Source organism: Diabrotica virgifera, chromosome 8 (genome assembly GCF_917563875.1).
Source record: "Diabrotica virgifera virgifera chromosome 8, PGI_DIABVI_V3a".
Classification (NCBI taxonomy): Eukaryota; Metazoa; Arthropoda; class Insecta; order Coleoptera; family Chrysomelidae; genus Diabrotica; species Diabrotica virgifera.
Genome location: NC_065450.1, coordinates 133,387,656 through 133,410,033, shown reverse-complemented (window position 1 = coordinate 133,410,033; position 22,378 = coordinate 133,387,656). Strand labels below are relative to the sequence as shown.

At 30.2% G+C, this 22,378-nt stretch overlaps 1 protein-coding gene and 1 long non-coding RNA gene across 3 annotated transcripts in view; one reads left to right on the top strand and one right to left on the bottom strand.

The window, feature by feature from the left end:
- The window catches only part of LOC126889480 (methyl farnesoate epoxidase-like), a 243,605-nt gene that overhangs the window by 55,497 nt on the left and 165,730 nt on the right, over window positions 1-22,378 (top strand). Inside the window, exon 7 of one of the 2 annotated variants that reach the window (XM_050657806.1) lies at window positions 42-5,746. The exons of the other annotated variant lie outside the window; for it this stretch is intronic. Coding sequence (XP_050513763.1) covers window positions 42-2,204 — 2,163 coding nt within the window. The 3' untranslated portion in view covers window positions 2,205-5,746. Of the gene's footprint in view, window positions 1-41; window positions 5,747-22,378 lie in introns of those variants that run through there. 2 annotated transcript variants of the gene reach the window in all.
- LOC126889487 (uncharacterized) lies at window positions 20,185-20,958 on the bottom strand. Its single transcript, XR_007700043.1, has 2 exons — window positions 20,548-20,958; window positions 20,185-20,457 (listed from the first exon to the last, which is right to left on the bottom strand). It is a non-coding gene; the product is annotated as an uncharacterized LOC126889487 (long non-coding RNA).

The following is a 22,378-nucleotide window of genomic DNA, read 5'->3' as shown; positions in this document are numbered from 1 at the left end:
CATGTTAAACAACAAAATCATATATTTTCTTTGTTTTTCAGATGGTATCCACTGGAAATAATATGGTGATACCAAAAATAATTCTAAACAATCAAGTATGTGGTCACTGTTTAAAATACCTTTCCGTAGGACCAGTAACAATATCTAATAAGTTTCCATTTACTGTTTGTGGTCGAGAAAAATGTGCAGATTTTCAAAAAAGCAGACACGATTTTCCACAGCTATCCTTTTATAACGACATAGCTAAAAATTATTATTTCCAGTGTATTAATCATTACGCAGGATGCACAGAGGTTTTTCCTTTTTCCGAAAATGTAGAAAAACATGAATCTTTATGTAGCTTTAAGAAAATGTATTTTTGTTTCATCTGTATGTTTAGGGGACATGCTTGTCAGTTGATTCAACATTATAAACAAAATCATCCTGATAATGTAAGTTGTGATGGGGTATTTCATTTAAAAAGAAATAAACTTTTGATTTATACTGATCATCAACTCATAAGAATATCAATTTCAGTTCTAAATGATCAATTAAACTTGTCAATCAAGCAACTTAATAGATGTAATCCAATTACAAAGTATACAATAATATTATTTCATCCCTCTTCAGATATCGAGTTCGTTTCAAAAGTTATCGAGGCAAGCACAACAACACAAACCACAACAATAGATTTATACCAATTACAACAATTGTATTCTACATCTGTGTTGTTTGGAGCCATTAAAATATATTGTAAAGATGAGGAAAAAGTATCTACAACTAATTTGATGAAACCAATAGACGACCCATATACAAAAATTCTTAAATATGTTGTAAACTTATTTTTGAAGTCAGAAATTACATGTTGCCACTGCAACAACATCATCACCTTAAAATCACGTCTTTTATTATGTCCCCAAAGCCACGTGACTTGCACTGATTGTATAGACATATATTGTGTTATTTGTGAAAATGATTGTTTTTGGATGGATATGGAAAACTTACTTGGAAATTTCAAATTGCCTTGTGATTGGACAAATTGCAATAAACAAATCAAATGTTTGGATTTTCCTTTACACAAACAAATATGCTGTAAAAGAGAATACTCTTGTCCAGAACAAGACTGTGATTTTAAAGGAGATAGAGAGCAACTTAGAAACCATTGGCATTCTACCACTCCGTTGCTATTTGGCTCAAAAATAATCATTGGAATGTGCCAAAGTATGTATTGGATAACAGACTATTTATCTGAAATGTTAGTAATACATTTTAAAACTGTTGGAAAAGATACTATTATAGAAGTTGACGAAAGAATTGCCTGTTTTCCAAGTAACTATACACTAGATTTAATGCGCAAAAAAGGAAATGAAAATCATTACAAAAAGTTTGTAACACTTGCTCAAAAAGGACCTACTAAAAGTTATAGTTCTTCACTTCCAACAGATTATTCTTACAAACTTGTTTTTAAATTGGAGAACCCTGGAGTTATAGAAGATGTAATAGAAAACGCTGTATCCGTACAAACAGAAACAGCAGAATCGGTTTTAAAACGTCTTCTTAACGTATTTATGAAAGTCAATTTTAAATGTTCAAATTGCAACACCGTCATAAATGAGATATATCTCATTTATTTTTGTGACTACAGCCACATATTCTGCAGTAACTGCTTGGGCTATTGTGTTAGATGTACAAGTGATAGTGTTATGTTTACGTCTCTCGAAATATTATTAGAAGATATAAAGTTATCATGCGATTGGCCAGACTGTACAGAAAAAGTTGATTGTTGGAATTTTTTTTCGCATAAACAGATATGTTTAAAGAGACCATATAAATTTCCCCCTTTAATTGAAGGAATGGATAATTGTTCTGTTACTAAAGAAAAATTTCAAGAAAGGTGGCCCAAAGACGGAATAAAACTGGAATGTGGTAAAGAGCTAAATTTTGAAATAGAAACACAAGCAGGCCAAGTAATGTACTGGCTAACTTCCTACGTTAATGAGTTATTATTAATAATTATATTTTTTGACAAAAAAATGCGCTTAGAAGTAAAAGAAACGATGGCAATTTTTCCTAATAATTACAAAATAAAATTATATGAGTATAATGCAATTAAAACACGGTATGACGAAATTGAAGAATTAAAACAGTCTGGAAACAACAAAATTTCTTTACAAGCTCTGAAACTTTCTACAAAATACAGACTGACAATTTTCAGAAGGACATAAGGATTTGTATCCGTGAATGAAGTAAAAGACAGACGTACTCGCAATTATTTATTGTTATCTTCCGACGACCGGTTTCGTTCTCTATAACAGGGGTCACCAACTAGCGGACCGCGGTCCGCATCCGGACCGTAGGCTAGTTTTGTGCGGACCGCGATTAAATTCGGAATATATAGGCCAGGGTAATAAGACAAAAATATACCCTGTTCGTGACACTCGAGCAGCCAGGATACTGAAGCGTTTTTTCGACAAGTAATACCTATAGGAACAAATTGTAACTATTTCCTGCGTAGGATCTGGCGGCCATTTTTATTTATAAACAATTAACTGTCAAAAAATGGCATTTTTCCCTTTTTTTCAAATCAATGGAAAACAGTAAAACTTATGATTTTTTTAGTACAAATATCTTTGAGATTATGGAAAAAGCTTTAAAATGACATATTACAAAGTTTGATATACTCATTTATTGTTAGTATAATTGCGAAAAAAGTTCGGAATTGCAAAAAAAATATTTTCGCAATAACTGCTGTAAAAATTAGTGTACAGGTTTGAAATTTTTGTCAAATGAGGGTTCTTCGGTGCTTAATATGTGATAAAAATTTCAAAACGATTCATTCAATTGTTTAAATTTTATTCGAATTGTTTATCTCAGTGAGCATTTTTTTTGCACTAACATAAGTCAGAAAAAAATGACGTTAGAACCATTCCACAGGTGTCAGATGGAAGAGCATGAACTATATTTTCAACTTGGTTTAAAAAAGCGAATAAAAAATGCATTTATTAGTAATAAATAATGATGCAAAAGTATCGTAAATCTTTCCTTATAAACTTTTTGAATAACTTTTTCCAAAAAAAAATTACTTTTTTACCCTGTTTTAAGTACACAACTACCAAGTAATGTTATTTATATCATAATTGATAAAAAATTGTAATAAATATATATAATTTCTTATATAACAAAATAAAAAGTTTATAAGGAAAGATTTACGATACGTTTGCATAATTATTTATTACTAATAAATGCATTTTTTATTCGCTTTTTTTAAACCAAGTTAAAAATATAGCTCATGCTCTTTCAGTTGACACCTGTGGAATGGTTCTAACGTAATTTTTTTCTGACTTATGTTATTGTAAAAAAAATGCTCTCTGGGATAAACAATTTGAATAAAATTTAAACAATTGAATGAATCGCTTTGAAATTTTTATCACATATTAAGCACCAAAGAACCCTTATATGACAAAAATTTCAAAGCTCTACACTAATTTTTACAATAGATATTGCGAAATTAATTTTTTTTGCAATTCCGACTTTTTTCGCAATTATATTAACAATAAATGAGTATATCAAACTTTGTAATACCTACGTCATTTTAAAGCTTTTTCCATAATCTCAAAGATATTTGTACTAAGAAAACCATAACTTTCACTGTTTTCCATTGATTTGAAAAAAAGGGAAAAATGCCATTTTTTGACACTTAACTGTTTATAAATAAAAATGGCCGCCAGATCCTACGCAGGAAATAGTTACAATTTGCTCTTATAGGTATTACCTGTCGAAAAAACGCTTCAGTACCCTGGCTGTTCGAGTGTCATGGAAAAAACCTTATTACCCTGGACTAATAGTGTTTTGCAATTTTAAAAATGTTTGAACATGAAATTGTGTACTATGTTTGGCTCAACTTATATGTGCGAAGCCATTTTTTCAAGAATGAACTTTATTAAAAGTCGGTACAGATCTCAGCTAACAGATAAATCTCAACTCCCTAATTAAAAAATCAATTGCACTAAACTTATTTCAGACTTCAGAGAGGTTGTACATTTTTTTACATACGAATTTTAAACAAAAAAGCTCTCTTGTCATTTTTTTAAAAAGTTGATAGTATTCGAGTTATAAGCGATTTAAAATGTGAAAAATGCGAAAATACGCATACGCATTTTCGAGGCTTGAAAACTCATGTGTAAGTTATTAATGTTCCCGTTGACAAGAGCCTAAATTGAAGCTTATACATTAAACTTCAAGATTCTAACGAGTAATCATGGCTCATTTCAATATAGACCGTTGTTTTTTAATTGTTAGTCGTCGGGCATCGCACTTTATGATGCGTCTCTGTCGCATGTGTACATATTGTACGTACTTTTGCGAAAAATTACCAATAAATACTTGACATTTATTAAAATTTTAAAATGTATTATTAACAACACATAATTGATTTATTTATTCAATTAATTATTGCCAATGTGCTAATTAAATACGCCAATCATATAGTGCGATAATTAACAACTAAAAGCAGCGGTCTAAATTGAGATATGACCCAATTACTCATCAAAATCTTGAAATTGAATGGTTAAACTTTTACATTGAATGTTTTAAACAATTTATGTAGGCACTTGACAACCTCAAAAATAATATTTTACACATGAGTTTTCAAGCTTTGAAAATACTTATTTTCGCATTTTTCAGATTTTAAATCGTTTAAAACTCGAAATCTATCAACTTTTGAGAAAAAATATGTTTTTTCTTTAAGATGGCCCAAAAATGCTAAAAACATATTTTCGGGGGCAGAAAACGTGATGTTTTGAATTTGTTGAAAAAAAGTGTTACACAATTTCTGCCTAAAAATTTCGTCCGGCGCCCTTCTTATTTGTTATTACGATGGGGAATATATTTTTTAATAACTGGACACAGGTAGCATTAAGTCCGGACCCCGCAAGTGTCACAAGTTTTCGAAACGGACCCTCAGGGAACATAATTGGTGACCCCTGCTCTATAATATGCAGAGCATCTTCAGGTCAACGGTTACAAAAACTAAATGCTACAAATAAAAACCAGAGTTAGAACAATGTCTGGTTGTAAAACCACCACCACCACTTACAGTGAAATTATAAATGTGAAATCAAATGTATTATAAACTTTTACTATTTATATAAAAAATGATATGAACATGCAGTCTGGCAAACCCAAATAGAATAAATTCATTATTTCGTAAACCCGCAATTTTCAGGAAAAATCCTGAAACAGGTCAATTTTTATTTTTAAATTAAGATTTTTTGGCATATATGTAATACTAGTGACGTCATCCATCTAGGCGTGATGACGTAATAAATAATGTTTAAATGAGATTAGGGGTCGTGTGCTAGCTCACTTGAAAGATTATTCAATTCTCTATCCAGTAATATAAACATTAACATAATTATGTATACAGGGTGTCCAAAAATGCCTTTAAATTAAATTAACGTAAACAAAAAGAAGAATGTATGTAATTTGTTTAATTTAGAACACATTTCACCTCTGTCAGAATGTCATTTCGCTTAAATTCAATGTTCAAGCTGACACCCACCTGCCCACCGGCAGTTTAAACATATTCTATTTGGCTTTGCCACACTGTATATAATTTGGAAGAAAAGTATTGTTTATTGTTAATTGAAAACTTATTAAGAATATCTGACATACTTTTTTATCTTTGTGTTTTACTTATTTAACTAAAAAACAATTGTATACTTACGTTTTTGTTTAGTTTGAAATTTAATAAATTTATTGCATTTTGTGTTAATTTTTTGTTCAAAACTGCACCAATACAAAACTCTAGTCTAACCGTAGGTAATTAGTCTGGATAAGTTTTTCTATCGTTAAAATTGTTAGGGGAGTGCATATAGATTTTCACTTCGGAAAAAAATCAAGCAAGACAGAACTTTTTGTAATTTCATTAAGAAATGTTTAATAAACAACATTTCAAAAAGTTCTACTCGAGAAGTGGGTGCTTTATTTTTTATTAAAGAAATGAACTATATACAAAATTAGATGTTTTTTAAATAACTCCGAAAATATAAATTTTAGAAAAAAACTGACATGACCATTGAAAAATTCAGCAAATTTTACAAAAAAAAAAACCTTATATGAAGAATTTTCTAAAATTAAATCTGTACCTTCTATAATTTTTTATTTATAACGGTAAAGTCACCCTTCTCACAAACATTGGCGCACTGTAAACTAACGTACGGCGAAGTGCACGGCTGAGTTATTTTAATGTAATTCTTGAACTAATGAATCAAATGAAATTTTGCAAATTGGACATGCAAGAAGAATAATTAAGCTATTTTATGGTTATAATAGAAATAAATAAAATGTATGGGCATAAGTACGGTGTGGACGGAAAGTGAGCCTTACATGAATTTTGTTTAAAAATGATTTAAAAATGTGTAACTAATACAATTTTTCTTATAAAACTCTCAATTTTGCACAACTTACCTTTCAAGTATCTTGCTAAATGATGTTTTATTAAAAAAATCCCAAAAATTTAATTCAAATGATATGACGTCTCAAAAAATATAATTTTTGAAATCTTCGTAGTATTATAGAATTACTACCATTTCAAGACGGTATTACTCAAGTTTAAACAGATCTATTACAGTTTATTAAGTGATTTTTTAAAGCTTAGGATGTAATCTTTAAAACGCACTAATTATTTTACTTCAGAAATGAAATAAACTATTTCTTTTAAAGAAAATTAAGAAAGATAACAAAAATGTAATACAAAAAAACCGAAAATTACCAGCTAAAAAAATGTTTATACAAAGTGATCAAAACTTTTTTCTGTAAAACTTACCTAAAATACGTTTAATAATAAGTTTCAACAATAATAAATTTTCAGCAAAAAAGCAGTTTTTTTTAGCTCTTATACAGTATGTCTGCGTAACTTGGAACCTATTGATAACTTTTTTATTATTATCAGTTTTACGAAAAAAAGTTATTTTTTATAAAATACTCAGCATCGTATATAATCTAAGATGCAATCATCAAATATCAAATTTAATTAATGTTATACGAGGTATGCAAAAAATATGAATTTCACTCAAGAGTAAAGTACCTTTACATTTCACAATATCGAAAATTGTTATTAAGAAAAGTTCTTATTATTAAAATATTGTGAATATTAAAGGCACTTAACTCTTAAGAAAAATTCATATTTTTTGAACAGGTATCCATTTATAGGACAATTTTACATTAATTATAAACTATAAACTATAAAAGAAATAAACATGAAATTTTTTTTATTGACTATTCGTGTATTGTTCCCGCGAATGCATATGTCTGCAAATTTTCATTCATTTGCATTGAAGTAAAGGCAGTAAAATTAACGTCTAAAAATTTGACGCAAACTATTGAACTAAATAAAAGCGTTTAAAAAAGAAAAGATAATTACCAAGTGAATTAAGAATTCAAATGAGACTTAGCCATTCTGACGAGTTGACTTATACTACAGTTGAATATATCACAATAGTTTACCAAACAATTATAATTTTCACACATAACAAATATGGGGGAGTTTAATATCAGGTTTGTTCTGGCTTGTGTAGTTCTGAACGAGGAAACATTTCTAACAGGATAAGAAGGTACATTAAAATTTATTTGTTTGAGAATATCGGGGCAGTCAATTGAATTATGCAGCAATTTAAATTAAAATATTAGTGAAGCACAATTTCGCCTCATTTCTAATGAAACCATATCTAAACTATTACACAACTCACTATTTCTGATACCTCTCTCTGGATATATGCCGTTAATCTTAAATGATAAATATTTCAAAAATTTACGCTGCACCTTTTCAATCAACTGCACATGTGAATTATAAAATGGAGACCAAATTATAGACGCATATTCTAATTTACAACGTACATAAGAGAAATATAGTTATTTGACAGTTTTTATGTTAGTAATATTTCTGCTATTTCTGACTATACATCCATATGATTTAAGTGCTTCAGAAACTTTTAAAGATATATGTTCAGTAAATGAAAGTTTACAGTCGAAAATTATGCCAGGATCTTTAATTTTATTCACATGTTCCAGTTCGCTACCATCAATAGTATAAACATAGTTTATACCATTATGTTTCCTTGAGTAACTTATAACTTTGCATTTATTTGCATTAAGATTTAAATAGTTTTCTTTACACCATTCATGCACACCACTCAGTTCATTCTGGATAGTGTGACAATCATTGATATCGTTAATTTCTAAGTAAACTTTTAAATCATCTGCATAACACAAACAGGGCACAGAAATTTTCTCACATAAGTCATTAATAAATAACAAAAACAAGAGTGGACCTAGATTTGATCCTTGTGGGACTCCAGATGAAGGTATGTATTTGTGAGAGTTATAACCATTGTAAGATACAAATTGAGTTCTACCAGACAAATAGGATTTTATGAAAGCGACAGCATCTTTAGAAAAACCAAAAAGGGACAATTTGGAAAGAAGAACTACATGATGAATTTTGTCAAAGGCCTTTGAAAAATCAGTATATATAACGTCAACTTGGGATCTCCTATCCAACGCCTTTGATATGTACTGTGTTATTCCCAATAAGTTTGTATCTGTGGATCGATTAGCAATGAATCCATGCTGATATTGTGAAATTTGATTACGAGTGAAAGAGTATATATACGATTATAAAGTATGATTTCAAAAATTTTGGTTAAATTGCATATAATAGATATGGGCGTATAATTTTCTACACAACACTTTTCCCCATTTTTATAAACAGGACATACCTTTGATTCCTTCCAGATACTTGGATATAATACTGTTTGTATAATAGACACAAATTGAAAATTTTTAATAATGGCTTAGTAGAAGCACCTATGCAATCTTTATTAAAAAAAGAGGGTATTTTATCAGGTCCAGAAGTCATCTTATTTTTTAATTTTTTGCTGGCTAGAATTATTTCAGTTTCTTGAACAGGATAAAAATTTAGACATTCAGTGTTTACCGCTAAGACATTATTGCTGGTTAGTACATTACCTGCTTGATAAACATCATTAAAGTATTCAGCAAATATATCAACGATATTTTGTGGTTCAAAAGTAGCAATGCCTTGATATTTCATTTCACCAGAAATCCGTGAAGTGTTATTTTTAGCATTTACGTATGACCAAAACTTTCTAAGGTGTACAGAAAGCGATAATTGTATATTTTAGATATATTCGTTGTATGCCAATTTAATTTTTAGTTTTGAAAGATGTCTTAAGCGTTGAAATTCAAGCAGATCAGACTGGTTTTTATGTAATCTAAATTTTTTCCTGTAGTTTGATACAGCGAATAATATCGGCATCTAACCAAGGTGGATATGTGTGGCTGAAGTTTTTGTAGACAGGAACATACTTATTAAATAAAAGAAAAATTATATTATAAAAAATGTCTACAACTTTATCAACTTGAGAAGAGTCATCTAGAAAAGCCCAATCCGTTTCATACAATTCCCTATATAAATCACAAAAGTTTGCCTTTTTAAAGTTGTAAGTTACATGGTCAGAACCAAACCTAAACCTAGACTCCTTTACAAAAATATTCGTAATATTAATTATAAGAGCTGGGTGGTGAGAATCTTCATAGACTAACGGGGACATGTCACGCATTACTTCGCAGGCAAAATGTGACATGATTAGATCTAGCGATCTACCTAAGTGATTTACAACCCCATTAAATTGACCAAGACCAAAAGAGTGCAAGAAACTTAAAATTATAGAAGTTTTATCATCGGAAGTGTCATTTTCTATAAATTTAGGGACGTTAAAATCGCCTAACACTAAGACATCATTATGTAAATAATCAAGTTGTTCCAAGCACTCAAAAAAATATTCAAATTCTTGTAAACTCAGTTTGTCTGGTAAATAAATCACGAGTACATAAAATTTCTTAAATTTAATTTTGAGATTTAACAATAAGTAAATCAATTAACGGAAATTGTAAATCAAATGCAGAGGTGTCTATAACTTCCGAAATAATAAAATCTTGTAACGCAAGCAATACACCACCACCCCGCTTCTTATTTACCTCCTGAAATTTGCGATCTTTTCGGAAAACAATATAATTACTAGGAAATAATTCAGAGTTTAATACATCACTGTGTAGCTAAGTTTCACTTAAAGGGATTAGATCATATTCACAGTCACTTATATTACGATTAAACAGATGAATTTTGCTATTTAAACCGCGAATATTTTGGTAGTAGCAGGTGAGTTCTCGGTGACCTAGATCAGATGTCCTAGAGCTGTTGGAAATATTCAGTTTAACTGTTTCTTTACAATGGTGGGTTTGCCTCTTATAAACTTAATAGTCAGATCCTTTTCTCCGTTATACGTTCTTTGATTCAGCTCAGTACGAAGTTCGTTTAACTTAGCTCTTTGCGTAGGTGTTTTGTCATCAGAAATAGAAATTGTTGAGTGTGCGGTTGTTGCTAATTTTTTCTTGTTACGTAAAATAAACTTGGCATGTAATGATGATGAAAAAGTCACTTTAATTAGACGTGCTTTGTTAGAAGGTTTGCCAATTCTGTGTAAATTTGTTGAATTGCATTGATTCCCATCATTACCTTGTATTGACATTAATATTTCATCTACTTTTTTTGTCTTCAAGAGAAGAGTTGGTTTCTGGAACACTATGTAGAATTATATTATGTGAACGATTTATGCGATCAACTGCCTCCTGAATTATGTCTTCATGAGCCTCTGATGTTACCGATGAATTAACTGAAGCAAATTTCTTTTCCAATTCCTGCATTTTATTTTCAATAAGATTTGTAAGAAATTATTTTAATGCTTCGAATTTGTCATCAGTGGTATCACATATATTACATATTACTTTTATATTTTTACTTCTCGTACGGGTGATACGACTAGCGTCATCACTTTGCAAACCAATGCAAGAAGTATGCAGTAATTTTGTACAATCTGAACATTTTATCGTTTGCGAATTAGCAGTAGATTGTTTACAATTCGGACATAAAGACATTGTATCTTCCTTTAAACTTGTTGACGTGAACGAAAATAAATATAGTAAACTGTTTGAAAGCTCGTTAATGATAAATTGATTATACCAGTTTCTTCCGATAGCTGATAGACAAGTACCACCGAAACGACTCATTTTGACGTATACAGCCAGGGCCGTGCCGTGCTATGATGCGGTGAGGCAGTCGCATCAGGCGGCATCACAAGGAGGGCGGCATAATCAGTAAAATCTAATGTAATAATGGATAATTCAAGATTGGGGAGAAGTTGTGAAAAGAATTAGACTTTTGGCCTCACAATGTTTAGCTTTTCGTGGAACAACTGATCATTTGTTTCAACCTAATAATGGAATTTTTTTAAAGTTACTACAACTGCTTTCTGAGTTTCATCCAATAATGGAAGAACATATCAGGAGAGTTTAACGAGTCTGATAAGTGGTTTGTGACTTATTTAAGCAACAATAGGCAAGATGAATTGATAATTTTAATGGGTAATGTTATTTTAAACAAAATTGTCGAAATAGCAAAAATCTAGAAATATTTTTCGATAATCGCCGATTGCACCCCAGTCGTAAGTCATATTAAACAGCTCTCATTGACGATAAGAGTTGTCTCTTTTATTTAATTCTAGTCAAAATAAATTATCGAGGAATTTTTTACTGGTTTTTTTGAAGCTAGTGATTCAACCGGTTAAGGTTTAACAGGACTAATTTTGACAAATTGGGAAAAGTTATGGAAAAGCGGTGTAGTATAAAGATGTTGCAACATGTAACTATAAATTTGTCAGATTGTGTAAAAATATTGTCAGCAACTACAGAAAAAATGAGAAGTTACAGACAATCTGGCTATGATCAATGAAAATTACTGCTAATGAAATTGAAGAAAATCTTGATATAAGTTCCGAATTGCCAGCTGAAAATGAAATTCGAGCCACGAGAAAAAGGCACCAGTTTGGGTACGAAAAATCTGTGGATGAGTTCTTAACAGAAGAAGATAAATAATTTAAAATAAATTGTTTCATCTATATTTTAGACATCGCCATTAATTCTTTGATTGGCCGATTTTTGCTTCTATAAATTTTTATATGATATTTTTAAATGGAGGGAAATAGATGATAAAACACTAGAAAAATATTGTATGAATCTTCATCTATTAAAGGTTTTGAGATTTTGAACTGTTTGTGCCAAAATACCCAAATGTAGTTGTATCACTAAGAATTTTATTAACACTGCCTCTCTCGGTAGCTAGTGGGGAAAGAAGTTTTTCAAAATTAAAAATTATTAAAAATTATTTACGAAGCTCCATAAGACAAACAAAACTAAAAAATTTAGCACTCATTTTAAGAGTCCTCACTAGCTGCTATCTTAGACTACAGCAATCGGATTGACAGTTTCCCAAAACTAAAGTCAGAATGGCAAAATTGTAATTTTGGTAAATGTTATATGTTAATACATTATTTCATTTAATTTAAGATATGTTTTGTTTAAATAAAAGTTTTCGTTCAATTTGTGTCGTTTCATTTAATAAAAATAAAAGTTAAGTTTCAATAATACTTAAGGGGCGGCATTTCGAAGACTTGCATCATATTGAAAAGATGTACCGCACGGCTCTGTATACAGCTACAATAATTTTTTTGGCAAACGTCAAACTTTGCTTTGCGATCGGTATTCATGGTTACGTCGTTGAAAACACGAAGTTGATAGACCAATCAGAATTGAAAGACAGTTGGTGTTTTCGCGATAACACAAGCTGTCTCTGGTTTGTGATTGGTCAGATTATGTGAAAATTTTAAGATGAGTGAAATAGTCGTTCTAATTGCACTCCCCTATGTTACCTATTTAGATCTCTAGAGTTAAAGTTTTGTATCACTCTGATTTTTATGCAAAACATTAATGTAACAGGGCTCCTGAACAGGATGAAGCATTATCAAAACGAATTCAGAATACGCTTTCAATATTCATAAAAAATCTACTGAATGAATCCAAACATGACCCTCCAGACCCACCCCCCGTGGATGGGGAGGTGGAAAACTTTAAAATCTTAAAGGAAACCCCCATTATTTTATTCCAGATGTGGATTCTTTATGAAAAAATGGTAAATTTTATTCAAAACCTTTCTCGAATTGTTAATAAATAACACTTTATATGATAAACAAATACGATTTATCCTGATACCCTAGAAAATTTAAGGAAAAGGTCTAATATCTCGAGAAATACATGAACTATCAAAAAACAGGTGTTTAATATTTTTTGAAGATCTATCAAATGGTAACAAACATGACTCCTCACAAATACCCTAGGGGTGGGGTGAGGAGGGGGAATTTTGAAATCTTAAAGGGAAACCCCCATTTTTATTGCAGATTCAGAATCTAGGTACATAAGAAAACTATGGGTCGCAGACGTTTCCTTAACTATCATCAATACGACTAACTTCATGCGTAACTTTGATACGAGAATTATAAAAAAAATATGCATCGAAATCCAGATCCCGTAATTTTTTGAGCGTTATAATAAAGTTAGTACAAAGACATTACATATTTCTTTCTTTGTAATTATTACAGCTTCAATTTAACGAGAGCTTATTTTCCCGACTCGGCACCCCCCACCAACTATGCTTTAGGAACAGTTTGACGTTTTATGTATTTGGACTTAACCTAACTTTATTTGAATTTGAATTCTTATGTTTTCATAGTTTGCATGTTTCGTGATTCGCTGGTGAATTATTTTTTTTTTAAAATGCCTGTAATATGTAAATATTGTGATAAAATCTTTTCAAGAAAATTTACTTTAAATAGACACGTCAAAGAAATTCATTGTGAACAGGTTGAACCTACATCTTATCCTAAAAATGTATGGGGTTTTAAGTGTTTGGAACTTGATTGTGATAATTCCTTTAAGCAAGGAATATTTTTAATAAATCATCTGGAAAATGTTCACAATTTAAAGTTTGAAAGTCAAACAATTAATTTTAGAAATATGGATGGTAAGTTTTATTTTAATATTTAATTAGTCGAATATATTTTATTATATTAACAGATTATTTTTATGTACTTCATAAAGTATTTAAGTATAATTAAAAATATATAATAATGGAGATTTTCTGATTAAATATCTTTTTTCTTTAAGAATTTACTATTTGGAAACAATCAGTTGAAGAAACAACGTGCAGTTTCTATGTTGTATCTAAATACAAGCAAGATAATATTACATACTTCAATTGCAATCGTAGCAAAACAGGTAAGATAATACTTAGCTACGATAACTTCATATTAGACGAGTAGGAACTATATTACTTATAATTATTTATCACTTCAAATTTTTTCTTTGCAGGTCATGATGGAAAGCAAGCAGATAAGCAATACAAGCGTAATTGTAAGCCTCAAGGGTTATTTCATTTGAATTATTCGTGCACTAGCCAAATAAAAGTTGTCCGTGACAATGATAAAGTAACAGTGAATTTCCAAAAAACTCACTATGGGCACGAAATTGAGGTTGGCAAAATTAGACTACCAAAGCAAGAAAGAGGTAAAGTTGCTTCTAAATTGGTTGTTGGAATTCCACCTAAAAAGTAAGGAAATATATTTTAATATTATAAGATGATCTAATTGCCATGAATTTTATTTGTTTATTAATTCATCAATAGCAGAAATAAAATGTTGTGTTTTTCAGAATTGTACAAAGTGTTTATGATAACATTGGAGAACACTTAAAAAGAATAGATTTGCTTACCATGTCAGACGTGAGCAATATTAAAAGAAGTTTTGGTCTTGAATTTCAAGATGGTAAAAGACATGAAAATGATGCAGTTTCCTTGGATTTGTGGGTACAAGAAAATACGTCAAAACCACCTGATGAAAACCCGATATTATTCTATAAAAAACAAGGCACAGAGGACGCATTATTGAAGCAACAAGATTTTTGTCTCATAATTGTAAATTAATTTCAAAAAACCATGTTAAGCAAATTTGGAAGCAATACTTTAACAATTGATGGAACGCACGGCTTGAATTCTTACGATTTTGAATTGACAACACTGATGGTGTTAGATGAATTTAAACAGGGTTTTCCAGTAGCCTTCATGTTTTCTAATAGAAAAGATGTTAACATATATCGATTATTTTTTCAACATATAAAAGCTGAAGTTGGTAAGTAATTAAATTACAAATTTATTCATTTTATATTTATAATTTACCCAATTTTTAGGTGAATTTCATCCAAAAATATTTATGTCCGATTTGGCAGAAGCATATTTTAATGCATGGCTGTCAGTAATGGGTATTACTGGAAATAGTCAACATATTTACTGTTCCTGGCATGTGGACCGTGCATGGCAAAGTAATATTAACAAAGTTAAAGGTTTGGAAAAACAAAAAGAAGTGAAAAAAACTCTTAAAATTCTACAGCAAGATATCACAGAAGAGGAGTTCGAAAAATGTCTATTCAATACAATTACATTGCTGTTAAATGATGAGGACACTAAAGATTTTGGAACATATTTTAAAAACAATTATGTATCAAATTTTAGAAAATGGGCATACTGCTTCCGAAAACACGCATTAATTAATACAAATATGCATGTCGAAGCAATGCATAAAATTTTGAAATATGTATATGCAGACAGAAAAACCATAAGACGCCTTGATAAAGGTCTAAATATTATTTTACAATTTTTAAGAGACAAAAGTAGGGAACGAATTATAAAATTGGTCAAGGGAAAAACTACTAAATCGACAACTGAAATTTTTAAAAGACATAGAGAAGCCCAAAAGTTAAAAAATTATACACTGTCTTCGGATGAGGATGGCTGGAAACTAATTAAAGAATCAGGAGAAGTTTATTTTGTGAAACAGAAGCAAGAATTAAACTGTTGTTTAGATGTTTGTTCCTCCTGTAACATATGCCGACATATATATTTCTGCACATGCCCTGATTCAAGTAAATCTATGCTAATTTGCAAGCATATCCATTACATAATGCTTCACAGTCAGAGTAACACAAATATAACAGAAAAGCCACAAAATAAAGATGATGCTAGTGTAGAACTTTTTTATAATGTTCTAGAAAAATCTGACGAATCTATGGAAAAAAAATTAAATAACAAGATTAACCTGGTATTTTCAAAATTGCAAAATTATAATTATAGTAATTTTGATGATACGACATTGGAAAAAATTCACTATCATTTAAATATCGTTGAAAACTTGACAAAACTACAAAAAACGGATTGTGACACTAATTTTGTCATTAAGGACAATACAAAAAAGAGATATATTGAACCCCAATTACGATTTTTTTCCACAAAAAAGAAGAAGTTACCATCAAGCACTATCGTCAAAATTTCTGATTCAGAGCGATCCGAAACAAAAAATATGTTGGAAAATAAACCTTCCTTGATAATATCAAACAGCAGTGCAACTCAAGATCATCTGTACTGTAAATAATGATGAATTGTGTCAAAATTGTTTTATTTATTTAAAATACGGGATGACCTTATTAACAGTTAAATTACAACATAAGTTAGGATTCAAAACATAAATTACCTATATAGTCTAAGAGACAAGAATCTTCTTGTGTCTAAGAGCTGGGAGCGGATTTTGTGCGTGATAAGTAATATGGAAAAACTATACGGGGATATGTTGAATTAGTTGTGTACATGACTTTCACCAACGGCCGAAACCAGAGTGGGGGCCGAGGGTAGTTATAAGGGGTCACGCGGTTTTTATTATTTTTTTATGACGCTCATGATCGAGATAGTACACCAAAATTTGGGAATAAGTAGGTTATGACGTACCTAAGTAAAATCTCTAGGGGCGCAACGCTGCGTGGCCGACAAAGGGGTGAATATAAAAAAAATGTAAGGGGTTTTTGCGACGTTCGTGATTGAGATAGTGCACCAAAATTTGGCAATAAGTAGACCATGACATAACTAAGTAATATCCCCGGAGGCGGAAACGAGAATGGCGGACGAGGGTAGTTATAAGTGGTAAAAGTCGCTTAGAAGTTGGCTATTTTTTTACATATAAAGAGATGCTCTACCTATCTAATACACTTTACAGAATTAAAATCGGATTATTTAAGGGGCCTCAGCAATGTTTTAAAATTATAAACAATTGTTTGGCTTATAAACAAATAGCTTTGTTTAATAATAAAAAAAATAATTATTAGCAATGTAAATAATTAAAATCGGTATAATTTGACTTAAACTTTCAAATGCTGTCAGCAGAATTGCTATTTTATTTTTTAATCATAAGTTATTCGCATTCACAAATTGCAATTTTTCGATTTTTTGAAAGTTCCACCGCGTTTATCTCGAAAACTATGCATCCTACGAAAAAACTTGTAAGAACATTTTTTGCTTAAAATTTTGTTCTTAAATTTGTTCTCTCTGCTTAATTTTGTTCTCTTTTGTTGTTGCTTAAAAAGAACATTTGCGAAAAAATCGATGTTATGTAATTCCTCAAGTTCTTTGTTTATAACAATCGTATCGACATCCGGATCAACTGTTAGGTACCCAAAAAAATAATGTTTATATATAAAAAAAATTGACAAAATCTTTGTATGTTCCAGTTTTTGTTGTGCAGTATTTTAAAAAAAATTTAATTTAAAAAAAAGTTTAGATTGCAAAATTTTTTATGAAAAATCTAGTAAGTCAATTTTAATGAAATTTGGTGGACTGTTTTAGCACATTACAAAAATTTTCTAAGCGAATTAGGATGGTTCCAAGTGTAACCCAAGTGATGGAAAAACAATGAATAAGAACACAGGCTTGTTTTGCCCCCTTATTTTATATTTATTGCTATTTTGCAGTAAGGGTGATAAATTAAGACATTTTTAACTAATCGTATATAGAAAATTTAATTATCTTTGTTTTATTCCTATACGAATTTGTTCCAAAATGAATCGTTTTAAAGTTATAAGCAAATAAAGTAGAAAAAAATACGAAATTTTTTGAAATTTTTAAATATTTTATTTTTTTTTATTAATGTTCCGGGCATATTTGAGAAGGAGCATAAGTCAATTATTATTAACGAAGTTATCACCTAACTTTATCCGCAAAAATCCGAATGCCACCTCTCACATCCACCTAAAAACAGATCCTTCCTGGTCTATTAATAGTATGGCTTGTTTCGATTCTATTGATTTTACAAATAAAACTTATAAAACAGCATTTTTTACATTCAAGTGAGTTTGTTTTGATTGCACCAACTTTGTAGTCATGCTGCAAACAGGGCTTGGTCTTTTAGGCTGTAGGTATAACTGTCCAAAATTTCAAGTCATCTACCAACATTAGACATTTGCTATTTATTTATGAAACAGGAAGTGATGTCGTTGAAAATTAAAAGTCTGAGACCCAATCACACAACACTTTTTTCTATGGATCCAATATTAAATACAGAAATGGCTGAATTCATGTACCTACCTATTTAATATTGGTAGTACAATGTGTGTACTACTTAAATAAAAATTAAAAATATTAACAAATTAAAATAATACTACATGTATCTTGTATTTATATCACATTTCCCTAAACTTCCTCTCTTATACCTAAAAATGAGGCTTAGAAGTTGGCGTAAATTAGACTTTTTAGTATCTTAAACACATTAAAATATTCGAATGAAATTTAGTAAGCATTATTTATGGATTGTACGGTTACTACAACACGTTATGTTGTAGAAGATATAAGATATAAACTAAAGTCGAGAGGTTCTTTTAATTAAATACAGGAGAGGTGACATACTGAAATTTTTTGTACGGTTCCGTACCAGTACGGAAATACTGATTGTACGGTTACTACAACACATATTATGTTGTAGAAGATATAAGATATAAACAAAAGTCGAGAGGTTCTTTTAATTAAATACAGGAGAGGTGACATACTGAAATTTTTCTTTAAATTATAAACGACATATCACGTATCTATATGTCACTAAATAGATTATTACACGGTCCTTATACGTTTAGTAGCCATTCAATCCATACGTCATGTTTACCAAACATTCAAATATTCTAATGCTAATGTGTTAAAGAGATATTAAAAAAAAGCTAAATTTTTGGAAATTTCAACGCCCTGTATTTGAAAAAACAAACAAATTCGACCATCCAATTAGACAAAATACCGTTACTGTTGAACTATCACCGCTTAAAAATAAAATCGCTAAACACTACATTGTAACACCGTAAACACTACATTGTAACATTAGGTACCTACTACTGAAAAATAGAATATTTACCTACCTCAGTACAAATTTTTTACTGCTTTCTAAATAAAAATTATTATTAAAAAATTAAATTAGTGAGTCTGTATAATTAATTCTGCAAGAACAAAAAATATACAGAGTTTGTTTTACCAAAGTATGTTGTATAATAGGAATAAAATCAGCAGAAATTTAATACACTATTGCTAACATTATATTTCAAACTTCCTGCCATTCGTGCACATATAGTAGGGAAGAGACAAATAAAAGTATTCAGGTTTCATTATATCAAACAAAGGAACAACTGAACAAACAAAAAAGAAACATATGGATGCCTCAGAAGTCAAACGGTGTAAGTTACATTCTCCCTAAAAATGACTTGTGAGATATAACACATATTATTATATATAATAATATAATTATTCCCTTGTTTGTATTTATGAATAAGTTACCCATATTATAATAAATAAAGACGGTTTATTTGTTTTTAATAACTACTTATATTTCTGCAACTACTTTCAGAAACATCTTAGTTAGTATCTCATTTTAAACACTTATTGACCTTTCCTGACCTTTACAGATGTGAAAATTGGACAATAAATAAGAAAACCAAAAACAAAATAAGAGCAATAGAGATGGAATTCCTAAGGAGAAGCTGCAGAGTAACAAGAAGAAATACAATAAATAACATAGAGATTAAGAAACGAATGGGAATGAACTCAAATATAAGATTACATAGAACAGAAGAGATTAATCTGTTACAGACAGGTCAGGAGAGCAGACAAAAAATGTTGGATGCAAAAGAGAAAGAACTAGAGAGAACGGTTGACTGAACGAATACAGTGAAAACAATAAATTTTCATAAACAAACCATGCTTCAGACATTGTGGATCAGTTTAGAATTTGTTGTAAGGATATATTTCTGATTGAAAATTAGAATATTCAATTCAAGAGATGTTCAACATAAAGTTTATTAAGAATATAAACTAAACAATAAAACAAAGGTTTAAATATTTATTATAAATGCTAAATTTTATAGTATTTTATAGCATGTTTATAGATTAGTACTCATAAATGGAATATCTTCTGTGTTAACATATTCTCTATCAATATCAACAACTACATTATCTGCCAGTACTTCATGGGTTTTATTAATCTTTCAGTAGTTGTTTTGTGTAGGTATACCACCAAAACCATACAATAAATAAAACAACTCCTAATATAAGTTTTTAAAGTTATTAAAACTTGATCTGTGATATTAGGCTCATCGTACCTAAAAAAAAATCCATTAGATACAAATATCAAGCAAAAAAGTATCATAACATGTCTGTATTTCCATGAGAGGAAGGTTACTTATACTTACTGAAGAATTATTTAATGGAAACCAGGAACCAGCTCTTGTATAAATTATCTCACAGTATTTTTATGGAAACTTAATAAAAATTAAAAAATTTGTTATATATCATCAAATTCTTCCATAAATTTTTTCGTTCTCGTATAGTTGGTACAGGTTCAAGCGTTACTTAAAAAATATATTATTCTTTCATCATCACTAAATAATTGTTCCTCAAATTCTAAGGGTACCTTTTATTAATATAAAATGTAAATTTGACAAAATTAAAATAGTTCAAACACTTATACAAAACACTTTTAAATGTGAGGTTAGATTGCTCTGGTTTTGGTTTTGGTCATGGCCATTTTCAAACTTCCCGCCATTAGTTAAATACGTGCACATATAAACAGTAGTGGGGGGTGCAGAGTCGGGAAATTAAGCTCTCGTTTCAATTTACCGTACACTTCTTGTAGACTCTGCCGATAAGGTAGAGTCGTGTTGGGGAAAAGTCGCGAGTCCGAAATAGTTATTTTCCTAACTAGTGCGGAAAGTGATACTTTCACGCACGAGACTGCCGTTGACCCGAACGACGCGATAGCGGAGTTCGGGCAAGCAGTCGAGTGCGGAGAAGACACTTTCCGCATGAGTTAGAAACAATATTTTTTCTAGGGCCGTACGTTTGGAAAAAAGCCACAAAAAATAGAGTTATATCAATTTTTATTTAGAAGTGAAAATACACAAATTAATTATTTGACAAGGTTGTCAAAACCAAACTTCCAACGACGATTCAAAACCGTTGTAATTTTCTACTGATCTGACTTTTAAACATTATGTCAATAGTATATTGTGCAACAAGTGCAGAAAGGTACTAATTTCTCACGAGTTTGAAAAGTTGCGGTACGAGCGCAAGCGAGTGCCGCAATTCAAACGAGTGAGAAATTACCTTTCTGCACGTGTTTCACACTATACTTTTTCTACAAGCACAGTTTTTACAAAAAATAAAAATCACAATTTCCAAACGACGATTAATTATAATAGGTACCTATGTGATAAATTTTAAACTGTATTTAATTAATACTTACTAATCAATTTAAAATCCTTATACCTAAATAAATTGCACAGAAATCAGACAAAAAATTAATGCACTGCCTTAATTTGTTTAAATTTAAACAATTATTACACATTATTGACATTAATTTATTCAGTCACGGATTTACACAAAACCTACTTCATTCGACGTCTCTTGCACCGGTTGCTATATCCTTATTGGTTATTTGATAATTATAAAATGTTTAATAAGAATAAAATTGTAAAATAAAACAGTTGTAACATCCATAATTTAGTTTCTATGCTATAGTTAAATATAATAATTGTCTTATAGGTTACCTATATATTTGTCTAAAGTTTAACCACGGATGTAAACAGAATATAACGTTACTCAGAATGCGGTAGTCCACGGATGTAAACAGAATATAACGTTACTCAGAATGAGGTAGTCAACTGTGCAGAAAAGAACTTTGCGGCACGGAAACGTCACTTTGCGGCACAGAAACGTCACATTTCTGCACACTAATGTCAAATATCTTATACTGTGAGAAAATATCAAGTTTGCTAACATAAAACCGTGCAGAAAAGTGCACTTTGAATAGTGGTTGTAGAAAATAGTATATTGTGCAACAAGTGCAGAAAGGTACTAATTTCTCACGAGTTTGAAAAGTTGCGGTACGAGCGCAAGCGAGTGCCGCAATTCAAACGAGTGAGAAATTACCTTTCTGCACGTGTTTCACACTATACTTTTTCTACAAGCACAGTTTTTCCTAAAAATAAAAATCACAATTTCCAAACGACGATTAATTATGAT